General features: G+C 43.7%; 3 protein-coding genes across 12 annotated transcripts in view; 2 read left to right on the top strand and 1 right to left on the bottom strand.

The window, feature by feature from the left end:
• Positions 1-11,451, top strand: part of PXK (PX domain containing serine/threonine kinase like) — a 35,566-nt gene extending 24,115 nt beyond the window's left edge. The window contains exons 13-19 of one of the 9 annotated variants that reach the window (XM_068694574.1): positions 180-228; positions 820-897; positions 1,317-1,403; positions 1,941-2,010; positions 2,985-3,044; positions 6,664-6,747; positions 9,845-9,984. In XM_068694574.1, coding sequence (XP_068550675.1) covers positions 180-228; positions 820-897; positions 1,317-1,403; positions 1,941-2,010; positions 2,985-3,044; positions 6,664-6,719 — 400 coding nt within the window. In that variant the 3' untranslated portion in view covers positions 6,720-6,747; positions 9,845-9,984. Of the gene's footprint in view, positions 1-179; positions 229-819; positions 898-1,316; positions 1,404-1,940; positions 2,011-2,628; positions 2,891-2,981; positions 3,045-6,359; positions 6,395-6,663; positions 6,748-9,844 lie in introns of those variants that run through there. The other 8 variants (XM_068694573.1, XM_068694578.1, XM_068694576.1 and 5 more) reach the window with 8 other exon arrangements.
• On the bottom strand, positions 10,750-16,040 carry PDHB (pyruvate dehydrogenase E1 subunit beta). Its single transcript, XM_068694592.1, has 9 exons — positions 15,870-16,040; positions 15,645-15,752; positions 15,501-15,563; positions 15,388-15,423; positions 15,014-15,299; positions 13,997-14,107; positions 13,283-13,374; positions 12,664-12,805; positions 10,750-12,313 (listed from the first exon to the last, which is right to left on the bottom strand). The coding sequence occupies exons 1-9, from the start codon at positions 15,966-15,968 to the stop codon at positions 12,168-12,170; spliced, it is 1,083 nt and encodes a 360-aa protein (XP_068550693.1). The 5' UTR covers positions 15,969-16,040; the 3' UTR covers positions 10,750-12,167.
• KCTD6 (potassium channel tetramerization domain containing 6) lies at positions 15,297-23,042 on the top strand. Of its 2 annotated transcripts, none has more exons than XM_068694598.1 (3): positions 15,297-15,321; positions 20,350-20,458; positions 21,646-23,042. In XM_068694598.1, exons 2-3 carry the CDS (start codon positions 20,432-20,434, stop codon positions 22,330-22,332), a joined length of 714 nt encoding a protein of 237 aa, XP_068550699.1. In that variant the 5' UTR covers positions 15,297-15,321; positions 20,350-20,431; the 3' UTR covers positions 22,333-23,042. The 2 variants fall into 2 exon arrangements, with proteins under 2 accessions (XP_068550699.1, XP_068550697.1); XM_068694596.1 differs by lacking the exon at positions 15,297-15,321 and adding an exon at positions 16,155-16,246.
• The last annotated feature ends 854 nt before the right edge of the window (positions 23,043-23,896 follow it).

Raw genomic sequence — 23,896 nt, 5'->3', positions numbered from 1 at the left:
GAAAATAAAAAGCAGTACATCGTCTGTGGGGGGAAAAAAACAGTGAGGTAGGGAAGAGAACAGAGAAGGAAAAGAGGAAAGAGGGAGTTAGGTGAATAGTACCAGTAGTATTCCCTCCGGTTCTGCCTGTCTCTTGGGAATAATGTTCCTTTCTTTTTCTTTTTTGCACTCACTCACAGATTATTCAGTGATGTCCTGCTTACAAGCTCTGAGAAACCACAGTTTAAGGTAAAGTTGAATGTTGATTTGCTGATGTTTGTGGAAGCACCAAGTTGTGGGTAGCTATGCATCAATTAACAAATAGGGTAGAGGACAGCTGGCTTTACCTGGCTTTCTGGTGATTCCCATTGGTATTTGGATTCCTTTGCTGAATCATACCCAAGAAAATTATATCAACTCTTCAAAGAGGGCACAGTGTGACCCATGAGTGATTCAAGTGTAGCTCTTGTATTGGAGCTAATTTGCATGATTAATCATGTTGCCCTACTTAGCAGCCTCGTTTTGCTGAAATTGCTAAGGGCTGTGGAATCTGATTTTGCTAGGTTAGATCACTGGCACGTTGTAGCCAACTGCAGTGCTGGGACTTTCAGGGAGCTGCTTCTTGCCCCTATCAGGGAACTGCCCCGAAGCAGGCATGTGCTGTGTGTCTTGTGGTGGTCGGCCTCATGGCATTTTGGGGATGTGACTAGGGTACCAAAGTGATTAGCTGTTCCTGGCTCTAGACAGGCAACATGGTCAGATGAATGGTGAGTTTTGAGCTGTAAAGTTGTATTTTCCTTTATCACATTTTGTGCTAATTTTTTTCCCATTCTGCATTAGGTTCCTACTAAGCTAAAAGAGGCATTGAAAACATCCAAGGAATGCATAGAAAAAAGATTAACAGAAGAACAGAAATTGGTAACTACTGCATTTCTTTACTGTATTTCCTACAGACATTGTTTCCTCTTAACATGTTTAAATGGGGAAAGTGAGCTTTTACTCAGTGATTTTGAGCAATAAAGGTTTTCATCACCAGATTTGCTTTCCCAAAAAATACAGTATTGAGGAGCCGTAGAACAGCTGATGAATGTATGGCGTGAGACTGTTTCAAGTGGTGCAGCTTCACAGTGACTCCTAAGTTAAAGGGTCATTTTAACTGCAGTGTGAGGCTCCATAATCTACCAGCAACAGTAAAGATTAGAGTTAAAAATTTTAAAAGAAAACTAAATGTGCAAAGTGACTACAGTGTTCTTTTCTTGCACGCCAAGCATATGCCTTGCCTGACAATATTTGAGATTTTAACATTGTCTTTTTTTTATTTTCCCTTAATTTTGAAGATTCACCAGCACAGAAGACTGACAAGAGCGCAGTCTCATCATGGCTCTGAAGAAGAAAAAAAGAAAAGGAAGATCTTAGCAAGAAAGGTAATCAGTCTTTAAATAGGTTTCTCACGCAGAAAATTACTGAATGTGTAGCATGAACAACCACAGGTGTGCTGCTGTATTCTGTTTCATGCTTCTCTGTACTACCTCCTTATTTGAAGTGATAACTTTTCCTAAATGGTAGCCGACTTGTATATTGGTTTAACCTGTTTAAGGTTACTTAATGAAAACAGGCTTAGTTAATACCTAATACACAGATAACAGCCTGTGCTGCTGCTGCTTGCTGCCTGGTGAAGGTCTTGGAGCAGTTTTTCATTCTTCTATAGCACGCTGTGTTTCTGATCCTTTTTGGTGGGTCAGCTTTCTGCATTTCCCTTGCTGTCAGAGGGTACTGAAGTTGTCCTTTTTGCTTGCCTGGAGGTATTTGAGCGACATGTTGGATGCAGGGAGAACAGTATTGGGCATTGATAAACCTTGTGTGATACAGCAGATGGCTGTTACAAATCTCTGTCAGCTCAGTCCTCATCAAGGAAAGAGGTTATTCATTTACTCCTTCTGTTTCTTTTGCTTTGTTTAAAGAAGTCAAAACGCTCTGCCTATGAAAGTGGGGAAGAACACTCAGCAAAATACAGCAACTCAAATAACTCAGGTAACTACAGAGAAAAGAGTTTGCTTCTACACAGCTATGATGATTTTTTTTTTTGTTACTGTAATTTTCTGTCTAAAAAAGGTCCAGGGTCACCATCAGTTTACATGGTAATGTTGGACTACCAAGCCTGATAGCACTGTTTTGAGTATTTAATAATATATAAATTGAGGGCTTAAAAATGCCATCAGTTTGAGATTTTTCAGCTACCTAATATAAAACACTGTGTCCTCTCTTCTGTGCTCCATTCCTAAAAATAAATAAATAAAAAAAATAAAATAAAATCAGTTTCTTCAATCTGTTTGACATTTGAGTGGCATAATAATACCATGATTTGGGCCATTCAATGATGCAGCCTTTGGAGAGAAACTCCAGGGTGATCTGTATTCTTCAGTAAGGTATTAAGATGAATGAAAAAAATATCTTTTCAATTGCTGCTTCGGTGTCAATTTCTAAAACAACAAAGCATTTTGACAGGTCCTATAGTTAAAAGGAATGGTGTGTATGAATGAAAAGTTTGACAGTTATCTTGCATGCTTAAAATGTGTCCGAAAGCAGCCTACTGTGGAATTGTCAGAATAACTTGTGGAGTACAGCAACTGACTAAAAATCATCTCTTAGAAGGAGAAGTGGGGTGCCATCCATGCAGTGGCACAACTCTTAAGGAAAACAGAATTTGGACGCTGAAATCCAACAGCCTAAGCAACAGAAAAGAAGGGTTTCCCATTGAGGAGTGCTGTTGAATGTGCTTCTAATGTGTTTGGACCTCCTCTCCTACTATGTGCCATAAAGCCTCTCTGTTCAGATTGGGTCGGAATGACAATATCCGTATGAATGGGAACTTTTCCCAAGTTTTCAGTGGAAGCAGGGTTGAATCATCAGTCAATAAAGTTGGCCTGTTTTCAACAATCTGTCTTGTCTGACTGTTGAATTTTGTATCACAGCTTTAGTTACTAGACTGTTGTTTTATTTAGCAGGCTCTGGGGCGAGTTCCCCATTAACATCTCCATCATCCCCCACGCCACCCTCTACAGCAGGTAAGCTCAAGAGTCATTACAGTGTCTGTCTTTTTCTTTGTGTGTGTTTTTTTTTTTTTTTTTTAAACCTCCCTAACTGTATTATTTCCAAAGATGATTAAGGGATGATGGTCTTCAAGGATGGAACACAAGAGATGGCATTTATCTTGTATCAGCCTGAGCGTGGGCATTTGCTCGCTTTTGAGGGCTATAGAGAACTTAATACAGTTTCTTTTTGTTTAATAACCTTTTCTTGTGGTATACCTGATTTACCCATAGAGCATAAGTGTTTGTTTCAAAGTCTCTATTAGTCTAGTCCTATGAGTATTGCTACCTTCCAGACATTTTCTGGCTTTCATGTTGCAATATCCATTTGTTCTGATGTTAATGGCCAGGGGACTCTGAAATACTGTTTGTTGATCCCTTGTTTTTGTGTATTGTTTGTTTACACCTGTATTGCTGTGTTGTAATTTCAGAGGTTTTGTGTCTGACAAATTGAGTGGCTTAGGCAGCATAAATCTCTTCTCTGCTAGCCCACTGGTGACACCAGTAGAGCAGCTTATGCAGAGAAACAAATCAGAAACAGATTTGGGTCAAAAATAAACACTTCATTTTTAGCCAGTTGCCTCTTCCAATTTGCTAGGTAGCTGTGCAGACAGTTTTGCTAATGTTTAGGACAGGTGGTGGGATGTGGTGCAGAATCTGCTTGAGTGGGCATCGCCAGAAATAGAAATACTTGTGAAAGTTTGATTGCAAATCTGAATATTGAGCTACAGTGGACAGGCTTCAGTCAGAAAGGCTAGAAAAGCAGCACTGGCAAACATTAACAGCAAAAGATGTTAATGGAGAATAGATCTGGAAGGGAAGCTGTCTGTAATGTCTGTTATGACAACTCGTGCCATACAATTCCTACTCACAGGAGCTTTCTGTAGAGTACAACTTGTTAACCAAAGTGAGGAAATCAAATTTGTTTGCTGTGGGTGGTCTTTCAAAGGATGCTACAGCTTGTGAGTTTGAGTTTCAAATCATTTGTGCTGAAATTCAAATTAGTCACTTCTTCAAGTTGAGAGCACGTTGAAGTGTATGTTTTCTGAACTAACTTCTTCCAGTTACTCTAAACAAGTTAATTACAGTTGTTGTGTTGCACAATAACAGCTCTGTTCTCTGGATGCATTGACTCCTAGCTGGAGGGTTTATTTCACGTTCTGTATGCTTTAAATAGGAAGTAGCCGAAAACGCAGAAGAAAATCCCATGCCTTCAAAAGGGGATTTAGAAAACATTATTTTTCTTTCTGAAATCAGACTACCTTTTACTTGCATTTTGGCTTTAATGTGTGTTGGAACTTGACTGCAAGCTCTTTCAAGTTCTGAGCATATGGTGCAGGTTTGTGTGTAGACATGGCTCAGATGGCTAAAAACAGCTCATGTTTTGGCCCCAAAACTTGGCTTTGATGTTCCCACCCCGTCACAGTGTTGGTCATCCTGCTGGCAGTGTACATGTGGAGACTTTTAGTGATCTGCCCCATGTCTGACATGGTGCACAGTGCCTGACCTGCATTCAAATCTGGGAGTGCTTTAGTGGGTTGATGGTGTTGATGCATTTGAGTTGGCATGAAGGCAAGGGTCACCATCTCAGGAATGCTTTCGTAAGTAGAATTTATTGAAGAAACTTCAGATACTAGCTCCAAGAGAAGGATAGTATGTTTGATTTTTCACCAGCAACGTTGTCCTTGTAGCTATTCTGTGCAACTGTGCTGTTCATGACCTGTTGCAAAACTCACTGGCCCCATGGTAGGACTTTTTTTTTTTTTTGTGACAGTTGATGCATCTGTAGCTTCTCTCTCTTTTTCCCTGTTCCCTTTGGTTTACTAAGGATATTTACCTCTAAACCAAAATTGCTTGTGGATGTCAGTGTGGTGAGATGACCCTCAAAAGGAGAATGAGGTTTTCAGTCTGTCTGTCTGTTTTGATTGTGGTGTGTTAGTATCATGGCATGTTAAAGCATCTTGCTGATACAGTGCCAAACCAAAAAGAAGGCTGATAGGGAAAAGGGTATCCAACAGAAGCTTCTGTCCTTGTGGCCTGTTCCCATCCCCGTCAATGTGGTTTGTGGGTATGTACAGAGCCAGAAACACTGACCAGGCTGCTATGCCCTGGGGAAGGAACCTCATTCAGGGGGTTTCTTGCACGTTGCGATGTGCTTCCTCTCTGAACAAAGTGTGAGACTTTGCTTGCAGTGGAGCGCTTGGTGTAGTCAATGCAAAACGTACCAGGAATGAAAATGAGTGCAGCTACGATGGCTGCGGCTGTAGGATTGAATGTAACCTGCTCTGAGGGGAGGGGTGTCTAGTAGAGACCTGGATTCCCATGGGAGTTTCTCGCTGACTAGTTTCTCACTTGTTTTGGGTCAGTTTTGTTGCAGTTACCTGGATAACTACCATTTTGAAATACATTTAGATCAATGAGCCTAATGTAACTTCTGTGTTTCTGACATTCTCTCTTGAATGTTTGATTTATATTTTCCCCCCCTACTTGCACACTTTTATGTACTTTGCTTCCTTGAATGTCTATTATTGTTCTTTGTGGCTGGGATCAGAAGGGATGTAGAACACTGTGGTATGGGTTATTTGAAACTTCACTACGTTTTCTCCAAATCCAGTAAGCCCATAAAATTCCAGAAAGCTCTCTGTGATAGAAGTTTGGAGGGTGCCATTTTGGCCAACCCCTTCAGAATGATATCAATAAATAGGATTGCTGCCCTGCGAGAATAAAGTGCGAGAGTTGTACTGTACTTTAGCTTTTTCTGTGCCAGTTGTTCTGAATGTTTCCTGAAGAGCCATGTGGTGCATCTTTTCTGCTCTTCAGCTGTCTATAAGACCATTTTAATGCTTTAGCAAGCACTGTTCTTGAGTGTCTGATCCATGTAGCATAAGTGTAAATACAGGTGTTAATGTGACAGGACGTGTTCCACGAGCTGAATGAATTTCATCGTCTGTGGCTAATATTCCTGCAGATTTCTTGCTAAATACCTCTCAATGCACTTTAATACTGTAAAGCTTGAATTACAGCATGTGCAATTGAAAGTATGTGTGTTGCATTTGTACATCAGGTATAATAATCCTTCCAGCATGGAAAATGGTGGTTCATTGTTCAGAATTCACAGCATTGAATATGTAATCTGAAAAAATCAATCTGCTATCCCCACGTTTTTCAGTGAATGAGAATGTATTGATTTTTGTACTAAATTTTCAGCTAACGCTATCTGTTTTTCTTACTTTGACACGAGATCCGGATGATTAACTTGTGTCCTCTCTCTTTCTCTGCTGTCTTCAATAGAGCATGCATCATTTTGAACGTGAATTTTCGGAAAAGTAAGCTAATGCTGATTTATCTCTTTAAAGATGCTCTGTTTCTGTATGGGAAAGTTGAATGCAAATCTTAAACTTGCTTAGTATTGGGAGGGAATAGAAGAAAAAGATCTGAACATTCTTATGGATTATTTTAATGAAATACAGCATCTTTAAAAACTATCACTAAAATGATGTTCTTTGTTTGCATCCCATTCTCTCAGCAAATTTTAATGCTATTTGCACAATTACTGTCACTTTAAATTCATAATTAAGTTTTTGTTTCAATTCAGGCATCAAGTTTACAGCATCTGATTTACTTCCTATTCCTTTTAACACACTCTCTTAACAAAAATGTCCCTGTAAAAAAACCCTTGGTAAGTTCTTGTTTGAGTGTTTTATTGTTATAACTGTAAATGAGTAAATGTGTGTTTGCAGGCAACTCCTTCCAGCATATGCATTGGAAAGGTCTAGGGATAATTGAGCACTTGTCTGAAATAATTTTCCTGGTAAATATGGGAAAATACTTCATTGTTGGGTAGAACAATTTTTTAGTAGATGTAGCTGTGTACAAATACACTGGAGTGAGCTAAGATTTCCTTTGCACCACTCATGTACTGAAGGGAAGGACAGCGTGACTAATTGAAATGAATAGATTTGAAGGATTTTCAGAATCAAGCTCTCAATTAACAGGTTCAATATGTAATGGTCACACCTAGTCAGATACTATCTTAAAACCTGTGTGTATTTATATTTTAAGGCAGAGATAGAGTGTAAGATCTCCTAAGAGTTTCTTTTAACTGTGTGATGTTGGCAGCACAATTTCAATAATATTTAGTCCTGAGGAACTTAACACACTTCCAGAAAGGTGGCCTCTCCCCGTACTTCTGTGTCCTTTATGACACCGTTCTGAAATAACCAGACCAAAATCTGAAGGTAGCACATGGAAACTTGGCCTAATTCTTATATAGTGGCTTTTTGCCCATTGTCAAATAGGTACCTTCTTTTGCTGAATGTATTACTGTTTGTATTCCACACCAAGTCCTTGCCACTCTTCTCATGATCGTTCCCTGTTGTGTCTTGTACAACTACTTGCATAACCTCTTCGATCTCATCTTGCTGTTAAGCTAAAGATCTTGTCTTCGTTCTTTACAACTCTTGCATCTCTTTCATTGAATAGTTTAGGTTGGAAAACACCTTTAAGATCCTTTGGTCCAGCCTTTAACCAAGGCCAACTCCTTCGTGATGAGCCATTCTTGGCTCTTTTACAGCTGTTAATCTGATCCCAAGTTTGGTGCTAGCGTTGGGACGCCAGACCTTTGTGTTGTTCTGCTCTGACCACTTTAACCTCGAAAGCGATTACTTCAACTGTTCTTGGTCTTGTTCTTGTGGCAAATTGTCAAGTTTTGCTTTACTGTGCTCTACCATCAGTGTGTATACAGAGACATGAGAAACAGGACTCTAGCCTAGGGGATGATTTTCCAGTGTTTCTAATAACAAATTATATCTTTGGCTACTGTAAAAACACAGGTTTGGATATTTAGATGACCTCAAGGCATCAATATGCAGTTTGCTATTTCAGTTCATGCTGACATTGTGCAATGCTCTGATTACTTAAGAGAGTAGTTGATCCACATGCAACGGGCATGTTAAATTGTTCCACTTGATCCCTGGTATTTCTGCTAAGACCTGAATGCTACTTCTGAAAGGGAGGAGTGTGAAAACAAGAGCCCGATACAGACTTCTGTTTTCTTGTCACAGAGAAGGGTTTTCATGCCAATGAGAATTTCTTCTGCGAGTCTGAAGTGCTATAATCATAGCATGTATTAATGTTCATTGGCAAAATAGAATGCTTTGTGTAAATACTCTTTATTTGGAGCTTGGTACCATATGGTAAAAGTCTCAAAGACTGGTACAAATTGAAAATGAAGGAGCTTTGAGTTATGACTTTCATCTAATGCAAATACTTTATTTTCTTACAGCAGCTTTTTTTTTTTTTCCTTACTATTGCCTGTTAGTCTGAGAGAAAGCATTAGTTAGACACTGAGAGGGAAGCAGAGCCCAGAGAGCATCTTGACACCTTTTTTTTTGCTTTGTGTGGCTGAGCTTTATCCTTTGAATACTTCTTGAATCTATGTCACACAATTTCCAGTAACTTCTTGGTATTTATTTACTTCATAGCAAGTATTCCTACTTCAGAAACCGTAATCTCGTGTTTGGCCTCATGTTGTTTGCTCTTTTGTCCAAAAGTATCATAGTTCTTGCTGCTTACCAGTCTATTCCTCATTGTAGGTTATTTACCAAAACCAAGTTTTGGGCTATAGATGTCGTTTGTCTCTCTAGCCATATTTTGGAGTAATTCATGAACTAGACAATGGAGTTAAAGTTCATCATTCAATAATCCTAAATCTTAACCCTTATACCCCTCCTCATTCCAGAACATAGGAGAAGACAGGCCCATCATTCCCCATCCAGCTTGGGATGTGCTACCAATGCCACCTTCACGTGGTTGTCTTGTGGAACAGCACAGGGTCACCTCCGGCCTTTGCTCTTACTCCTGCCATTTATCTTTGATTACTTGTGTAGAAATTATGGTGTAATGTGCAGCAGCTGAGTTGCACAAGAGCAGGGTGTTCAGGAGAGCAGCTTGGGGCAAGTCAGGCCATCTGCTGGGATCTGAGCTGCCAGGATCCTCACTGCTGGGTTAGATGCCTGCATGCACAGCTCTGGTCTCTGGCTTCCCAGCCCTCTCCCTGCAAGTTGTCAGGACACGGAGCCTGAAGCACAATAAGACAATACGAGAGGGATGTGACTGGGGTCGAAAGCAAGGGCCAGACTGCAAGGTGGGGGTACAGGCAGAAGGCAAGTGGTGTGAGTGGCAGATTGTTGTGATTCATTCGGCCTCTGAAACAGGCGTTTGCTTGTTTCTCCATGGTTGGATGGTCTGACAGTGATAGTGTAAAACATTTTCATAAACCCTCTATCTGCAGTTAGTCATCTAAAAATGAAATATAACCTGACCAGGTATCACAAATGCTACAGCAATGTGGTCCATGTGTGTAACATTAATCATATAAATATGAAGTTAGTAAGATCTCCCAGTATTTGGTACTGTTTATGACCCAAAGAGCAAACGGCTTCACTGGGACAAACAATAGAAATTGAGCCTGGGGAGCCCCATTAATTGTTCTGTTTCCTTCAGTGCAAGATCACATTTGAGTCATGTTTTGCATCCTTGCATACTGAGGCACTTCAGGCTTCTTCTAGAGGTGTCTCAGGTGACACAACTCACCTGCAGATAGAGGGATTTGATCACTTTTGGCATTTTTCACCCGTTCTGTTCTTCACACTGCACTTGCTTTCAAGGAATGACGTGACTAGTGCAGGACTGACCTAGTCTGGCTACACAGCCACAGCGCTCTGCGGCAGGACCTCCCGGGCATACTCAAACATCTTCTCTCCTCAACTCAACAGGAGCATCGTCGATACCCCCAGCACCGCCACCGCCGCCCCTGCCACCAGCAGCTCTTCCTCCAAGTACAGAGGTGCCAATGCAGCCGAGCCCTCAGCCCGCCATCAGCGCAAGCCGAGGAGCTTTACTCAGCTCCATTCAAAACTTTCAGAAAGGAACTCTGAAGAAAACACAGACGTGTGACTACAGCGCTCCCAGGATCAGCTGAGGCTACCGGTTCCACCAGGATTGAATTCCCCTTCCCCTTCCTGTGCTGTCTCGGAACAAGCCCCTTCTGCGTGGCGACATTCACCAGCATAGAGCGGCTAACCACGCTGTAGCTCCATTTTACCCCTCTTTCAGCTTTCCTTGAGCAGCAGCACTACACTGTGGATTGCATTGCCATGCTAAATATTCTATTCTTTTATTTGGTTTTAATAACTTTTTTCTCTAGCTACACTATCTGGGCTGTATGGCTGAATAAAAATCTGAAAATAGGAACGACCACAATCAAGGTGAATTGAAGCTTTTTTTTTTTCTAGTTGTTTCCCCACTTTTCTTTCCAAATTACAGGAATCTAGTTTTAGTCTGCTGTAAGATTTTTTCAGTACTATTCATATAACTGTAACTCATCTCACTCTTCCTGCATCGAATCAGCAAGTTTTGTTTTAGGTAATCCAAAAAAGTAAAGCCAACCCACCAAACCAACCTTTGAAGTATACTGCACAGGTGAGGGAACTGGAGAATTAAATCTTATTCCCACCGTATTTGTTGGTGGAGTAAAAATGCTGTCTCAAACTTGTTTTAATGGACATCCTACCTGCAACTCTAAAGGAAAGTTTTTTTAAGTAAGGAAACAGGTGAAATGGGAGTTAATAGGGCACCGGGATATTATTCATGATTTAGTTAAATGGGACTTTACTTCAAGTTAATTTTACAGCTTAAACTTTATTGAAAGATCCTTTTTGATTTGACTAAAACCTTAAATTGCACTTTAAAGGATTATAGATAATCCATTTTTTAAATTCAGATACATCAGTGTTTGTTACTATGCAGAGAATGTCTGTACAAAGTTTCATGTAACCTGTGATATTCAGTCATTTTTATTAAAATGGTAATGGAATTCCTCCTGCAGTGTGGTGGTGGATGTATTCTGATAGAACTTTGCTTGCAAGCCAGACTTCTAAAAACCCTAATAGCACTTCTGCTACCAGGAAATACCCTGAGAGGTATTCCTGGCTTGTAACTGAAATAGGACCTAAGCTCTTCTGTCTGCTTAAGAGAGGTAAGTATCCAGTTCAGTGGGAAGGCAGCTTCTCCTGACTATAGAGCAAGTCACGCTGCACAGACTGCTACAGGCACTGCTTACTCTGGTACTGGGACAGTAACAGAAGCTGCTGACCAAAAATTACCTGTCAGGAATAGCCCCTTAGCTAAACCCTGGTATGTGGTTGCAGTCTAGCAGCTTAAAAGCTACTACAACTCTTTCTGAGCTCTTCAGACACAACTACTACTTTTGAATAAATAGTTTATTACCCAACTCTGAATAAAATCTTTTTTTTTCCCCCACATATAAGAACTAGTGTTTGAGCATTCTATTGTTCATCCCTCTGGCAAGTTAAAAAATAAACATAAAAGCAACAAATAGGAGCAAGTGTTTTATCACTGTACATGACAGCTAGTAAAGCAAATGTGACAGCTAATAAAGAATAAATAGATAGTATTTCCCCTTGCATACCAAAGAGGATGAGGATCTTTATTTAAGCTTGTGCGCAGAAGCTTTTCTGTGTGATGAAAGAATACTCCTCAACCTGAGCACATTAGCTCTTAACCCATACCACAGGCCACTTTGTACAGATATAGTTGCACTTGCTGAAAGCAAGGCCTTGCTCAACTCCAGTTTGATTCTTCACCATCAAAAAGCCTTGCAATTAGCTCCTAGAGATATGCGGCATTCCAGGACTAAATTCAGGGCAAATTCCCCTTTTACTACTATTTTTCACTCATCCACCATCACAGTCAGTTAAACACAGGTAGTCCAATAATTACAAGCCAAGCAGAAATTGAAGTGTTGTTTTTCCTCCCTTTGAATTTTGAATACATGGAGATCCCAACCCACCTGTACAGCTGAAGTACAAGCTGACTAACAGACAAGCATTACCACATCATTGCTTTTATCAAGTGTGGCTTAGAGGGTAACCCTGTTACACGCAGCCATATAAATATTTCTGGTAGATCACTGTACTTGACTGTACAAAAGAATGTAGCTATACAAAGTTACGCATACAACTTGCCTTACACCATTAATACTTTTTAAAGCAGGACTTTAAAACATGTATTTACAACTCAGATATTCAAAGTTTTCTTCACTGCAAATATTATATCTTTCACTTGAGGTATGCAGTTATCTTCTAAAATTTTTGCATAAGGCATAGGAACGTCTGCACCGGTAACACGCACAGCTGGAGCATCCAGGTAGTTAAAGGCAGATCCTGAAACAGAAGACAGGTGTCAGGTTGATGCACACTATGGTTTTCCATCAATTTAGCATATAAAGCCTAATATTATACTTTCAACAGTTTTCTTCCTGTAGTTCCAGAGATAGCTGTTCCTGCTTGTTTATCAGCATGCACTACAGTTTAAACAGAAAGTTACCATCCTGCTTCTCTCTTAGGATAAGGTTTACACCAGAAAGCCAGCTGAATTGACCATATTAACACCATTAGAGCAAGACAGCTACACTTAAGCTCCAACTAAGTTTCTCTTCATCTGGCTTTATCACGAAGTCATCAGAATTTAGACTAGGAAATGAGATCAACTTGTATATCAAAAACCTCAGTACCTTCCATGATCCTGGCACAGATTTCAGCGCCTACTCCAAACTGCGGCCATCCTCCTTCTACAGTTACAAGGTGGTTTGTCTTGATAACGCTGGCTTCCACCGTTTCGATATCCATTGGTCTAATGGTGCGCAGATTTATCACCTGAAAAAGGCATTGAGTGAGTTTTGTTATGATCTAAGCTTGTCATTTACTGCTGTTTGGGTACGCTGTCCTCTAGCACTTTGTTCTATTCTGACTTCCATGATAAGACTTAAAAATTTCATTAACTTTATCCCGACAGAGACTCTGCAGAGCAGTTCCTGGTGGCTCCTGGAAAGTGTCAGACAGATGAGTCTTGCTATATATAGATACAACCATGCTGATAGGTAGCGTCATTGTTCTGCTTACACAGAGAGGCCAATCTGAACATCTTTAGTAGTTCTGCCTTAAGTTTGTGATGAAAAGAGTCAAATGTAGAAACATGTAACACACATGCTTGGCTTGTTGACTGCTAAGGCACTTAAAATGTAAGAAGCTTGTTGTTTATAAACTGACATTCTGCAGAGCCTGAACAAGGACCCTGTCTGCCTTTTTGCCCTAAGTCCAGGGAAAGGGAGAAGCAACAGAAACCCCACACACCTCGCATTCTACACCTTCTTTGGCCAGTACAGCAGCTGCTTCCAAACAGTGTCCAACAGGTCTTGAGTGTGACACTAATGTAACATGAGTTCCTAGAAAAAAAATGTTAAAAAAGCAAATAAAGACTTAAAGCTTTTCTCTAAGTCCTAGATTCTTTTCAAGGTAGCGTTAGTAGTCTCTTGTAATTTAAGTCCCTTTCATTTAGTTGAAATGTGAAGTATTCCACACCCATACTTAGCATGGAGAGTGGTAGTAGGACTATATGAAGACACAATCTTTATCTTTTAATTCAGAGATCAGATATTTAATAGTTTTTACGTTTTCCCTTTTGAGCATTTGTATCATTCAGTGGTAAATTATGAACAGAGGCTGAAATGCTACAGTGATCTTACCCATTTTTGAAAAAATAATTAAAGGTGAAGAAAAAAAGGTTTCCTTGCACATCACCTACACTATCCCTATAATAAAGAACAAATCTTTTAGTAAGCTGCTGTTTGAAATAAGGTGCAGAGAATCAGGTAATTTTTCTTTATACAAGGAACAGAACAATTAAGTATACTACAGCACAAATAACACTGATATTTGAAACACTTTCCTATGTCCCATGACCAGAGTCTCTCTCAACAGCTGAATTTTAAAAAGAAAACAACAAAAAAACAACAGTCCCAAGACAGTTCACTTAGTAAGGATACATAGAACATGTTCTTGGCTTACCTTCCCTTTCTATTTTGGATTTTCCAATTGGAACAACAAAATCCTTTGACTGTGCCTGTTCAGACATTTCAAAGGGAACACCATACAGCAATTCGTTTTCCAGCATCACAACTAGAAGAAAACACATTTGGATTAACTTGTACTTCTAGAAGAAGAGGACTGTGCTTATATAAAACTGTATTGCAGCAGACTAGCTCAAGATAGTGACTCTATCCAGGCAACAGAGACTTCATTACATTTGTAAAAGCAGTAATAATAACAACAGTATCAACAGTCTACTCATCACTACTGAATCAATTTTAAAATTGTCTAAGGTTTAATCTTATACGTGATAAGGTATTTAGCTTTTGGCATATGACAGTGATAGATATTTACACAAGATTTAAAGAGCTTTGTATGTTTCCTCCTTAAAAAACAAACAAAAACTGACAAAGTATATGAGCTGGAAGCATATACTGATGAAGGTAACTGACTTACAAAGCCTTTGTTTTTAAAAAGGTAGACTGTAGAATTTAAGCCTGTATACTCCGCTTCACAAACTAGATCAAAGAGAGTGGGAAAGGTCACGATGAATAACTATTTCTGTAGAATTTCTAGTTTCAGAAAGGTTTTAGATTTTGCACATGTACTTGTGAGAAAAAAAAACAAAAGTTGCCCTACTTTTGGTTAATGAGATTCTGAATTTATCATCTGAAAAGTGCACATGGTCAGACACTGTATATGTAGGAACTCCTCCTGACTCATCTCCCTCATTTTTAACGCCTTTACCATAGGTCCATAAACACAGCTTCTAAGCTTCCAGATCAGTACCGAACTACCATTAAGGGTAGAACTGGCAACAGCACAAAGAGGCTACTGCTAGCAAGCCAAATAAGCATTAGGAAAAAATTAAGTATCAGCATCAATACACCTGAAGTGCTTTTAGGTTCAACAATATATATTTTAAATGATGCAGGAGGGGAAAACAGACATTCTTTTCAGCAGTGACTGTGAGATAGCACCATGATCTGTGTTCACCTGGATTGTCATCCCGGATTGCCGCTTTCAGCAGACCTTTGGCATCTTCTGAGCTCCAAGGACTAACAACTTTGAGTCCTGGGCAGTGCCCGTACCACGCCGCGAAGCACTGCGAGTGCTGTGCAGCCACCCCAGCGGACGCTCCGTTGGGGCCTCGGAAGACGATGGGCACGGGGATGGACCCTGCGGACATGTAGCACGTCTTGGCTGCCGAGTTGATGACCTGATCGATGGCTTGCATGGAGAAGTTGAACGTCATGAACTCGCACACCGGCCTCAACCCTGCCTGTTGAAGTGTCAGATGAGAGGTTAGTAAGCTAACAAAAAGCGGTTTGTTTCAGGGTGTAATTAAGAAGGAACGCGAGGGTACAGACCATGGCAGCACCGACGGCGATCCCCGTGAAGCCCATCTGCAAAGAAACAAACGGAGAATAAGCATGGGGGGCGCAGAGCCGACCTCCTAGGTGCAAAATGTGCGAAGCCGTACCTCAGATATCGGCGTGTCGATGATCCTCTTGTCCCCGTACTTCTTCCACAGCCCCCTGGAGATCTGCGGGGCAGCAAAACGCCGTCAGCCCCCGCGGTTGCCCCCCCACCCCCACCCCCCGTCCCGGTAACGGCGCCCCCTCACCTTGTAGGCACCGTCGTACTGCGCCACCTCCTCCCCCAGCAGGAAGACGCGCTCGTCCCTCTCCAGCTCCTCATCCAGCGCCTGGTTCAGGGCGTCCCTCACCGTCACCTGCGGGGCGACACCGAGCTCGTCCCGCTCCCGGAGCGCCGGGACGCCCCCTGCCCAGCCTTACCCAGCCCTACCCAGCCCAGCGGCTCCCCCTCGGGGGCCTGCTTCCCTTTTTACCTGGATGGCGGCGGCGGCGGAGAGGCGGAGGCCGCGGCGGGGCTGCGGGAGGCGGCAGCCGAGGGGCGCCAGGAGCCGCAGCGCCCGGCCCGCCGCCATCTTGGCCGTGTCCTCTGAGGGGCGGCGGGAGCAGCGCGGCCCCGTGCCCGGCTCTCGCGAGACCTCGCCTCGCAGTGACGCCGCCGGGTGAAGGGAGGCGGCGCCCCGCCCTCACCCGACCGGAGGGGGCGGGGCAAGGGGCGGGGCTTAGCGAAGCCACGCCCCCTCCCTCCCGCCGCCCCGGTTCGCTCCCCCCCCCCCCCCCAGCCCCCGCCCCCGCCCCCGCCGCCGCCGCCGCCGCCGCCGCCGGGCCCTGCGCGGAGCCGGGAGCTGCGCCCGTGAGTGCGGGGCCGGGCCGCGCCGCGGAGCCTTGGGGGGGGCCGGGGGGGCTCGGGGCCGGGTCCCGGTGCAGGCGGAGGGCGGTGGGTGCCCGCTCGGGGCCGGGGCAGCCCCGGGGAGCGAGGGGTTGGGGGGGGAACGGGAGGTACCGGGGGGGGTCCCGCAGCCCCTCGGGGGGCAGCCCCGGGCCGCTGGGGGCTGCGGGCGGAGCGCGGCGCTCCCGGCACCGGCTGTGCTGAATCACGGCCCCCGGGGGGGTGCAGCCGCCGTGAGCTGCCCCGGTGCAGCCCCGCACCCCCCCCCCCCTCCCGGTACTCGTGGGTGGCCGCGGGGTGGGACCGGGGTCCCGAGGGGCTCGGGGCTCACGGTGGGGATATTTGGGGGGGGGGGGGCAGCGCCGGTGGTTGTCTCCATCACTTAGGGAGAAGGCTGAGCACCGAGCTACGAAGCTAACGGAGAGCGGGGGCTGCAAAACCCCACGGCATCCCCGTGCCTTGGCGTGGGGAGGGGGCGGGATGCCCCCCCCGGTGAGGGCAGGCGCTGTGTGAGCAGATTTGCCAGCCCCCAGCCTTAGGAACCTGCTGCCGCCGTGCCCAGGGCAGCTCGGGGCTGGATCAGCCTGGCTCTGTGCTGCCGGCGGCTCCTGGGCTGCAGCCCCAGTTCGTGGTGGTTCAGGTGGGTGGCTGATAGCGATTTGCTATCAAAACTTGCCTTCGGATTTTTAAGAGAGGCTCAGGAATAGAGGGGTTGTCCGTTGACAGCGTGCTGGGAGCAGGAGTTGCATCTTCTCGTCTTTGGGGATCCAAATGTCAGGAGCTGGGAGCTCACCAAGTGGGCGAGTAGCTGGAGATACCACGTGTATTTACCCGTATAAACGCACGGCTGGCTTTGCACAGTGCCTGTCAACTTCATGTTGATCCTGAAACCCGCAGAACCTGCTGAGGTTAAACAGTTTATGTAGACGTTGAACAGTTTGTGTTGTAATTTTGCTACCAAACTGTCCATTAAAGATCAATACTCCAAGCAAATCCTTCAGTTCAATTCTTGGAGAAAACTAGCTGAAAAGCGTTCGGAGCGGCTCAAGTGGCACGTGCCTCTCGACTTTGACCTGCTAGGTACATTTCTCCTCCTCGGTGTAGCTGCGTATGATGGTAAAATGCTCTGACTTTCTCCAGGTGCAGCACGCAGCCTGTGGCCTTGACCAAGTGTGATTGATGACCATGATCCTAGCAGTCAAAACACTTCCCAGTGCTGCTGGCATTCCCCGGGTCCATCCCGGACGTGTGCATGTCTGTTCGCAGATGCAGACATTCAGCTGCCTCTCATTTGCTTTCTCTGAATCTCAGCTTGCAAAATGGTTGCACGTTAGTAGCTCTGTGCCTGGGAGAAGCCCTGCTGAAGTTAATGGGACTACCTGTTGCAGTAATGTTGCTAGTAAATAGCCTTGTAATCCTCTGAGTCATAAAATATTAAACAAGAGTGAGCGTTTTATGAATGCAGGTATCCAATTTGGTGCATGTACTATAAAATGATGACTTAGGTGCTTTTCTTCGAAGGTACTTGCCTCTCATTGCTAATTTCTAGCTCTGGATGTGCTTGGTGCTGGGCTATGACAGCTCCGATGACCCTGGTAACTCTGCATGTCTTCTCCCCACTCGCAGGAAAAGCTTACTGAAGGCACGGCTGTAGGTTGACACGATCGATGCGCTCCTGCTCTCACCAAAGAGCGATGCTCTTAAACGGTGTCAGCAGTTTGTCCGGCTGAGGTTCATCCCACACCAGTATTTCTGGCAGTTATTAAAGGCAGGCTGTCCTGGGCTGCATCAGTGTGGTGATGTGGTTTGTGAGTCCTTATCTCAGGTGGTACCTGAACGGCGGCGCTACTTTGCCCGTGAAGTTGTCTGGAAATGCAGAGCTCCCAGGCTGGTGCGGGGAGCAGCGGGTAGCTGTGGTCAGGCTCAAGCATTTTAGGATGGCCTCCTTGTGCCATCCCTTTGTGCTGTGTGTTTTGCTCCACTGTGAGCTCTGCCAGGTGGGTCTGTGCGTGCCTGGCTATTCTCGATCCTTACACAAAGGTCAGTGGGACTTCTCGTTGCCATTTCTGCGTTGAGGGCTGGGTTTGTTTCAGCTAATTGCTCTCGTAACTTACTTACTGTGGTGCTGCGTAGCAATACTGTGATCAAAGATCAGTTCATGATCAGAAAGTTGCCGTCATACAGGCAGCTGGATCTGTTTCTTTCACTGAACAGTCATTGATGGAAAAAAAGTCTTGATTCATCTGTACTTGGGACTCGGTGAAGTTCCTGGCTGGCTGAATTATTTCAGCTTCAAGTGAGTGTTCTTCTTGAAAATGAAATACCTAGGCCAGTCTCTCTCCTATGATTTTAATGCATCTTCATGCTATACTAGTGTTGTACATGGCCAGGGGAACAGCTATAAGTACGCGTTCCTTAAAGAAGGGAAAAAAAACCCAAACCAGAAACCAGAATGTGAAAGGTCTGGGCTATTGATAAAAGCTAAGGAGCTGTACTTGAGTGACAATTCAAAATAGAGAAAACCTGAATGACTTCAAAAAAATAATTACAGACATTGGCAAAAGAGCTCGCATTCCAGGTTTATCTACTGGTGGGGGTGTGTGATTTAGTTTACTTTCTTGAGGCATGCTCCATCGCTAATTTGTAAAAATGGGATCCTGGTACGACTCGTTCCGTACCTTAATTCCTTAGTCTTCTGTTGTCTGACCTCATGATTTTCATGCGGTGGTTTTGTGTTTTCATCTCTCGATAAACCTCAAGTGTAGCTGAGGCAGTGCCCGTGCTGCTGCCCCCCAGGCCTGGCCTGTGGAGAGCGCTGCGGGCAGGGCAGCGGAGCCCGGAGCAGGCCGCACCGCGTTGTTCTGTGGAGAATGGCAAAACTTGCCTCGTTTTCTAGGAATGAGAAGGGCCAAGGTTGGGAATTAACCGTGAACCGTTCATTTTTTGAGAACGTAGGGCCCTGTCTCAGCTAAATCCTCCAGCTGCTTTTAGCTGTGTCCGTGCGCTGAAGTTTGCTGGTACCGGGGATGGGAGCAGGAGCCTCGGTAGCTGTGTTGTCTTTAAGATGTAAAAATAAACAAAACTGCGAAGCTGCACCCTACTTAAAGCAGGCTGACCTAAATTTTCAGCAGTTCTAGCAGAGACGCAGATTCTGGGTAGGGAATAGAGGCTTACTGACAGCTGGCTTCTCTACCCGGGTGTCCCTCGGTGTGGCCAGCAGGCCACCTTTGGAAAGCCTCCGCTGGTGCCTGGGCTCATTCACGGCCCCTGCCTTGAGTCAGAAGCCGGGCTGTGGGTTTTTCTTGCCGTGCTTGTGTGGAGAGAGTCCCCTTGTTATGCAAGTCAGAGGTTCAGCATCTTCTGGGAAGTTACAGCGTGAACCACTTCTCAAATTGCTTTCGTTGGAGCGTAGTTGAAAGGATGTTTGATGTCCTCTAGCTCGTCCCTAAAGAGATTTCTTTCGAGAGCGTGTGTCTGTGCAGTCCATTCGTGCGCTTTCTTTGTAGATTAATGTTCCTGCTATCAATTGCAGTTCTCCGCTATTGAATTATTAATTCTGCAGTGAGATTTTTTTTTTTTTCCTGCTGTTCATTCTTTCATGCTTGATTTATTCTTCTGCACAGTTTGAAACTGGAGCACGGGAATTTTGACTGGCGTTCATGGATCGCGTGCATGACCCCAACGGCGAATAAACAAACTTTTTTAATTGGGAAAAGGACACTTGCCTTTCAAAGTGCTCAGTTTTCTAGGTGAAAAGTAGGCCGTTTGTAAATGTAAATTATCCTCAGAGGCACGTTGCGTGTTGTTTAACAAATCTGGGATGGTCAGAACAGCCAGCAGAGTGGCTCCCTGTGTGCTCTGGAGGCAGTGCTGTGGTAGTGTGGAGGGAGACGCAGGGAAAAGCTCGTTTGCAGATTCTGCTTCTAATGTGGCTTTGTAGCTGAATGCTCTCCTGGCAGAGAGCCTGCCTTTGATTAGAAAGCATTCCCCTTGGTTGTTCTTGTAGATACTTAGTCTGCCATGTTTTGTTGTTTGTTTTGTGTTTTTGTGTGTGCTTTCTCCTGCAGGGAGATAATAGGAGGTGAGCTGCAGATCCTTTCGACAACCTTCTGTTAAACTTGGAGTACCACGGTTCAAGCAATTGAACAGATGGATAATGGAGACTGGGGATATATGGTAAGTGATCCCGTGTAGATGTGTGCGCTGTGACTGGGCTTTCAAGATCTCGAGGTAGGAATCCTTGCAGATCTGTCTTGCATAGATCCAGAGTTTCAGTTGTGTGAGAAGAAGAACTGAGTGTTAGAGGATCTAACTGGAGTGATTCCCCTCACGTGCTGTTTGTGGGGAGCGCTCCTGTTCTATTTCCTAGCAAAAATCAGTGAGTTCTTGACTGAGCATTAAGCTTGTTGTTGCCATTTTCCTAACACACAAAACATGAAAATAGTTTGTGCTTCTTGCATGTACTTTTAAGGACTTCATCATGTTATTTGTAAGGAAAAATATTTTTCCTTTAAATCCTGTCCTAAACCAGACAAATGCATCTTATTTTTCTCCTCTTCTCATTCTCTAAACATTCTGCTGCCATGCATATGTCTCTTTTTCTCTGGCTGGCCTCAGTCCTGATTGTTAGGGTTGGTGGCCAGATGGGATTTATGTTCCTTTCTCTCTTGCTTCCTCATGTGCTATCTGGAAGCTGATGCAGACTGGCTTGGTGCTCTGCCCCCTCTTCTATGCAGCATGCTCATTTTCAAATAATCGTTTCTTTTGAGAGTTAAAAGCTGGAAGATTTTTGTTTGCTTGTTTTAATGATGCCTCTTAAACCAATGCATCGATTACTTTGATTGTGAGCTCTTGGTCTTGTGCCTAAACTTGCACTGTCTTCCTCTTTTGAGGAAGAAAAAGAGGCTTAAGACTAGTTCAGCTCATTTTTGTTGTTGTTGTTGTTCCTCTTGAAAGAGTGACAGATTTTGAAAGTAAGGAGAACTGACGGACCTCATTCAGATTAACTTGTTCTTCAGGAAATGTCTCTATTTTCATTTCCCCATCTGTAAAATAGGAGAAAAAACTTGTCCAAATGCAATTCTTAATTCTGTGACAGTACCTCAGTTGTTAAGATTTCTAAAGCATTCTGGAAATGTGCTTTCTGAATGTGAAGTGTGATCCTGTCTAGTTGCCAGCTGTGCCTTGTTGCTGGGTGGCTTGGATTTGCTCAGGTTTGAAGACCGCTTAAAGGCTCCAAATGGGAGGAAGCGAGATTCTTCCTGGAGCCTGCAGTTCTCAAACAGCATTTGCCGTGTGTGTTGGTGAGGTGATTGAATCTTCTCACCGTGGCTTGATAAACTTTGCAATTTCTCTTTTTCTAGATGACTGATCCAGTCACGCTAAATGTGGGTGGACACATGTATACGACATCCCTCACCACTCTAACGAGATATCCTGACTCGATGCTTGGGGCCATGTTCAGGGGAGACTTCCCCACTGCCAGGGACTCTCAGGGCAATTACTTCATTGACAGGGATGGACCACTTTTCCGTTACGTTCTTAACTTTTTAAGGACCTCAGAGCTAACTTTGCCACTGGACTTCAAGGAGTTTGACCTGCTTCGGAAGGAGGCGGACTTCTATCAGATCGAACCGCTCATTCAGTGTCTCAATGACCCCAAGCCTCTGTATCCTGTGGATACCTTCGAGGAGGTGGTGGAGCTGTCCAGCACCCGCAAGCTGTCCAAGTACTCCAACCCGGTGGCTGTCATCATCACGCAGCTCACTATCACTACAAAAGTCCATTCCTTACTGGAGGGCATTTCAAACCACTTCACCAAGTGGAATAAGCATATGATGGACACCAGGGACTGCCAGGTTTCCTTCACTTTCGGGCCTTGTGACTACCACCAAGAAGTGTCGCTCCGAGTCCATCTGATGGAGTACATCACAAAGCAAGGCTTCACGATCAGGAATACCAGAGTTCATCATATGAGCGAGCGTGCCAACGAAAACACAGTGGAGCATAACTGGACTTTCTGTAGACTGGCACGGAAAACAGATGACTGATTCTGACTCCGCAGGAGCCACTTCAGTGATTAGCAACTTAATTGAACAGTAAACCCAAGAGAGCCTGGATTTTGACTAAAGCAACAATGTGGTCTTTTTTTATACGAGTATTTATTGTTTATCATTAAGGACTGGAGGAGTTTCATTCTCTAGCAGCTCTGTCCTTTTGTCCTGTCCAAAAAAAAATGCATGTGCCTGTTCAGTCAAGACACCTTTTTGTTTGAAAGAGGAAGTCTGAAGAATTAGTACAATAGGGTATTTTGTGTCATTAACACAATTCTCTGACGCAACTTAAAGTGCTAAAATTACCTCTGTTTAAACGGTTTCTAATCCATCTAATGCTACACCACTGGGAGCAAGAAACAAACAGAATTTAAGAGGCAGATGGGGAAAAGCTGCTATCATGTAGACTAATTTAGTTTTTAAATCAATAAACAGTATTGTAATATTCTGCAAAAACAAATCCCACCCTTTAAAAGTACTTGATAAGTACAGTTTCTTACAGTTATGACAACTGTTTCTTTCTATGCATATAAATCAAGCAACCAAATATTATCTGTAGCCATGGAAATATGATTAGAAATATTTATATTGGATTCTGAGTGCAAAATGTCCCTGTGGTAGAATTCTTATTTTTAATGCCTGGTGCAATATTACTCCCAAGTGTAATGCCTGCCAGTAAGAAGCTAATAAAAATGTGAAATACAGAATACTATTTTGTATTTTGTTTGTCTTCTAGAACTCCAGTGCTTTATAAAACCCCCAAAGCATGTTATTCGGTGCTTCAGAGTAGCACAGATGCTCTGGTAGGGCTCCATTCTCCTCCATGACTGACATACTTTCTTCCTTTTTATCTTGATCAGTTGATCCAGCTGTCCTCATTACAGAAAAAAATCTTGTGTTTGGAAAACTATGCACTTTGACCAACATAAAGATGGCAAGTATTTGTACGGACCACAGGGATGGGGACAGAGGGAACGCAGAGACTGAATACTTGCAGCTACTAGCCAGTGTTATCCAGTTCCAGTGATTTATCTAATAGCTGTGGATATCATATATATATGATTCTGTTATTTTAACTGAAGTACTGTTTCTGATGCTGTTTGATTCAAGGCACTCTGTTTCTGTGTTCTTTCCTAATCTCACATAGCCATTTATGCTTCTCTTGGGCACTTTGTCACCATTATTTGTAGAATTTCTGGTTACGCTCTAACAAATGCCATTGGGAGTAGAGTTGATGTTTGTTTTGACTGAATGGATCACATTCTCCTGTGACGTTCTTGTCACAATTGTTTATTACCACAACTGCTTTCATTTCTGGGCTGTGTGGACCATAGCTCTTTGGGGATCTAAAATGGGGGTCTGGAGTTTTGTGGCTGTTGCTGGCTCGTGAAGCCTGGAGCCTTGCATCCCAGCTCTCAATCAGGCTTGTCTCAGTGTGTATTCCTCTGTCATATTTTGTCTCCCCTCTTCATACATTGTAGGGATTTTGACTTTTGTAGAAAGTGATAGTAAGAGCTTCGTTCTTCCAGAGGTGGAAAAGAAAAGCTGATGAGGCTCAGGA

This window comes from Anas acuta, chromosome 11 (genome assembly GCF_963932015.1).
Source record: "Anas acuta chromosome 11, bAnaAcu1.1, whole genome shotgun sequence".
Lineage (NCBI taxonomy): Eukaryota > Metazoa > Chordata > Aves > Anseriformes > Anatidae > Anas > Anas acuta.
Note: the sequence above shows the minus strand (reverse complement) of the source record. Positions and strands in the feature narration are given on the sequence as shown.

Bases quoted from the DNA above. Each gene is read 5' to 3' on its own strand.
- PDHB (XM_068694592.1), bottom strand. From the start codon at position 15,968: ATGGCGGCGGGCCGGGCGCTGCGGCTCCTGGCGCCCCTCGGCTGCCGC. The intron at 15,564-15,644 runs GTGAGGGGGCGC...GCTGCCCCGCAG, and splicing joins AGTACGACGGTGCCTACAAG to ATCTCCAGGGGGCTGTGGAA. The intron at 15,424-15,500 runs GTACGGCTTCGC...GTTTCTTTGCAG, and splicing joins TCGACACGCCGATATCTGAG to ATGGGCTTCACGGGGATCGC.
- KCTD6 (XM_068694598.1), top strand. From the start codon at position 20,432: ATGGATAATGGAGACTGGGGATATATG. The intron at 20,459-21,645 runs GTAAGTGATCCC...CTCTTTTTCTAG, and splicing joins ATGGAGACTGGGGATATATG to ATGACTGATCCAGTCACGCT.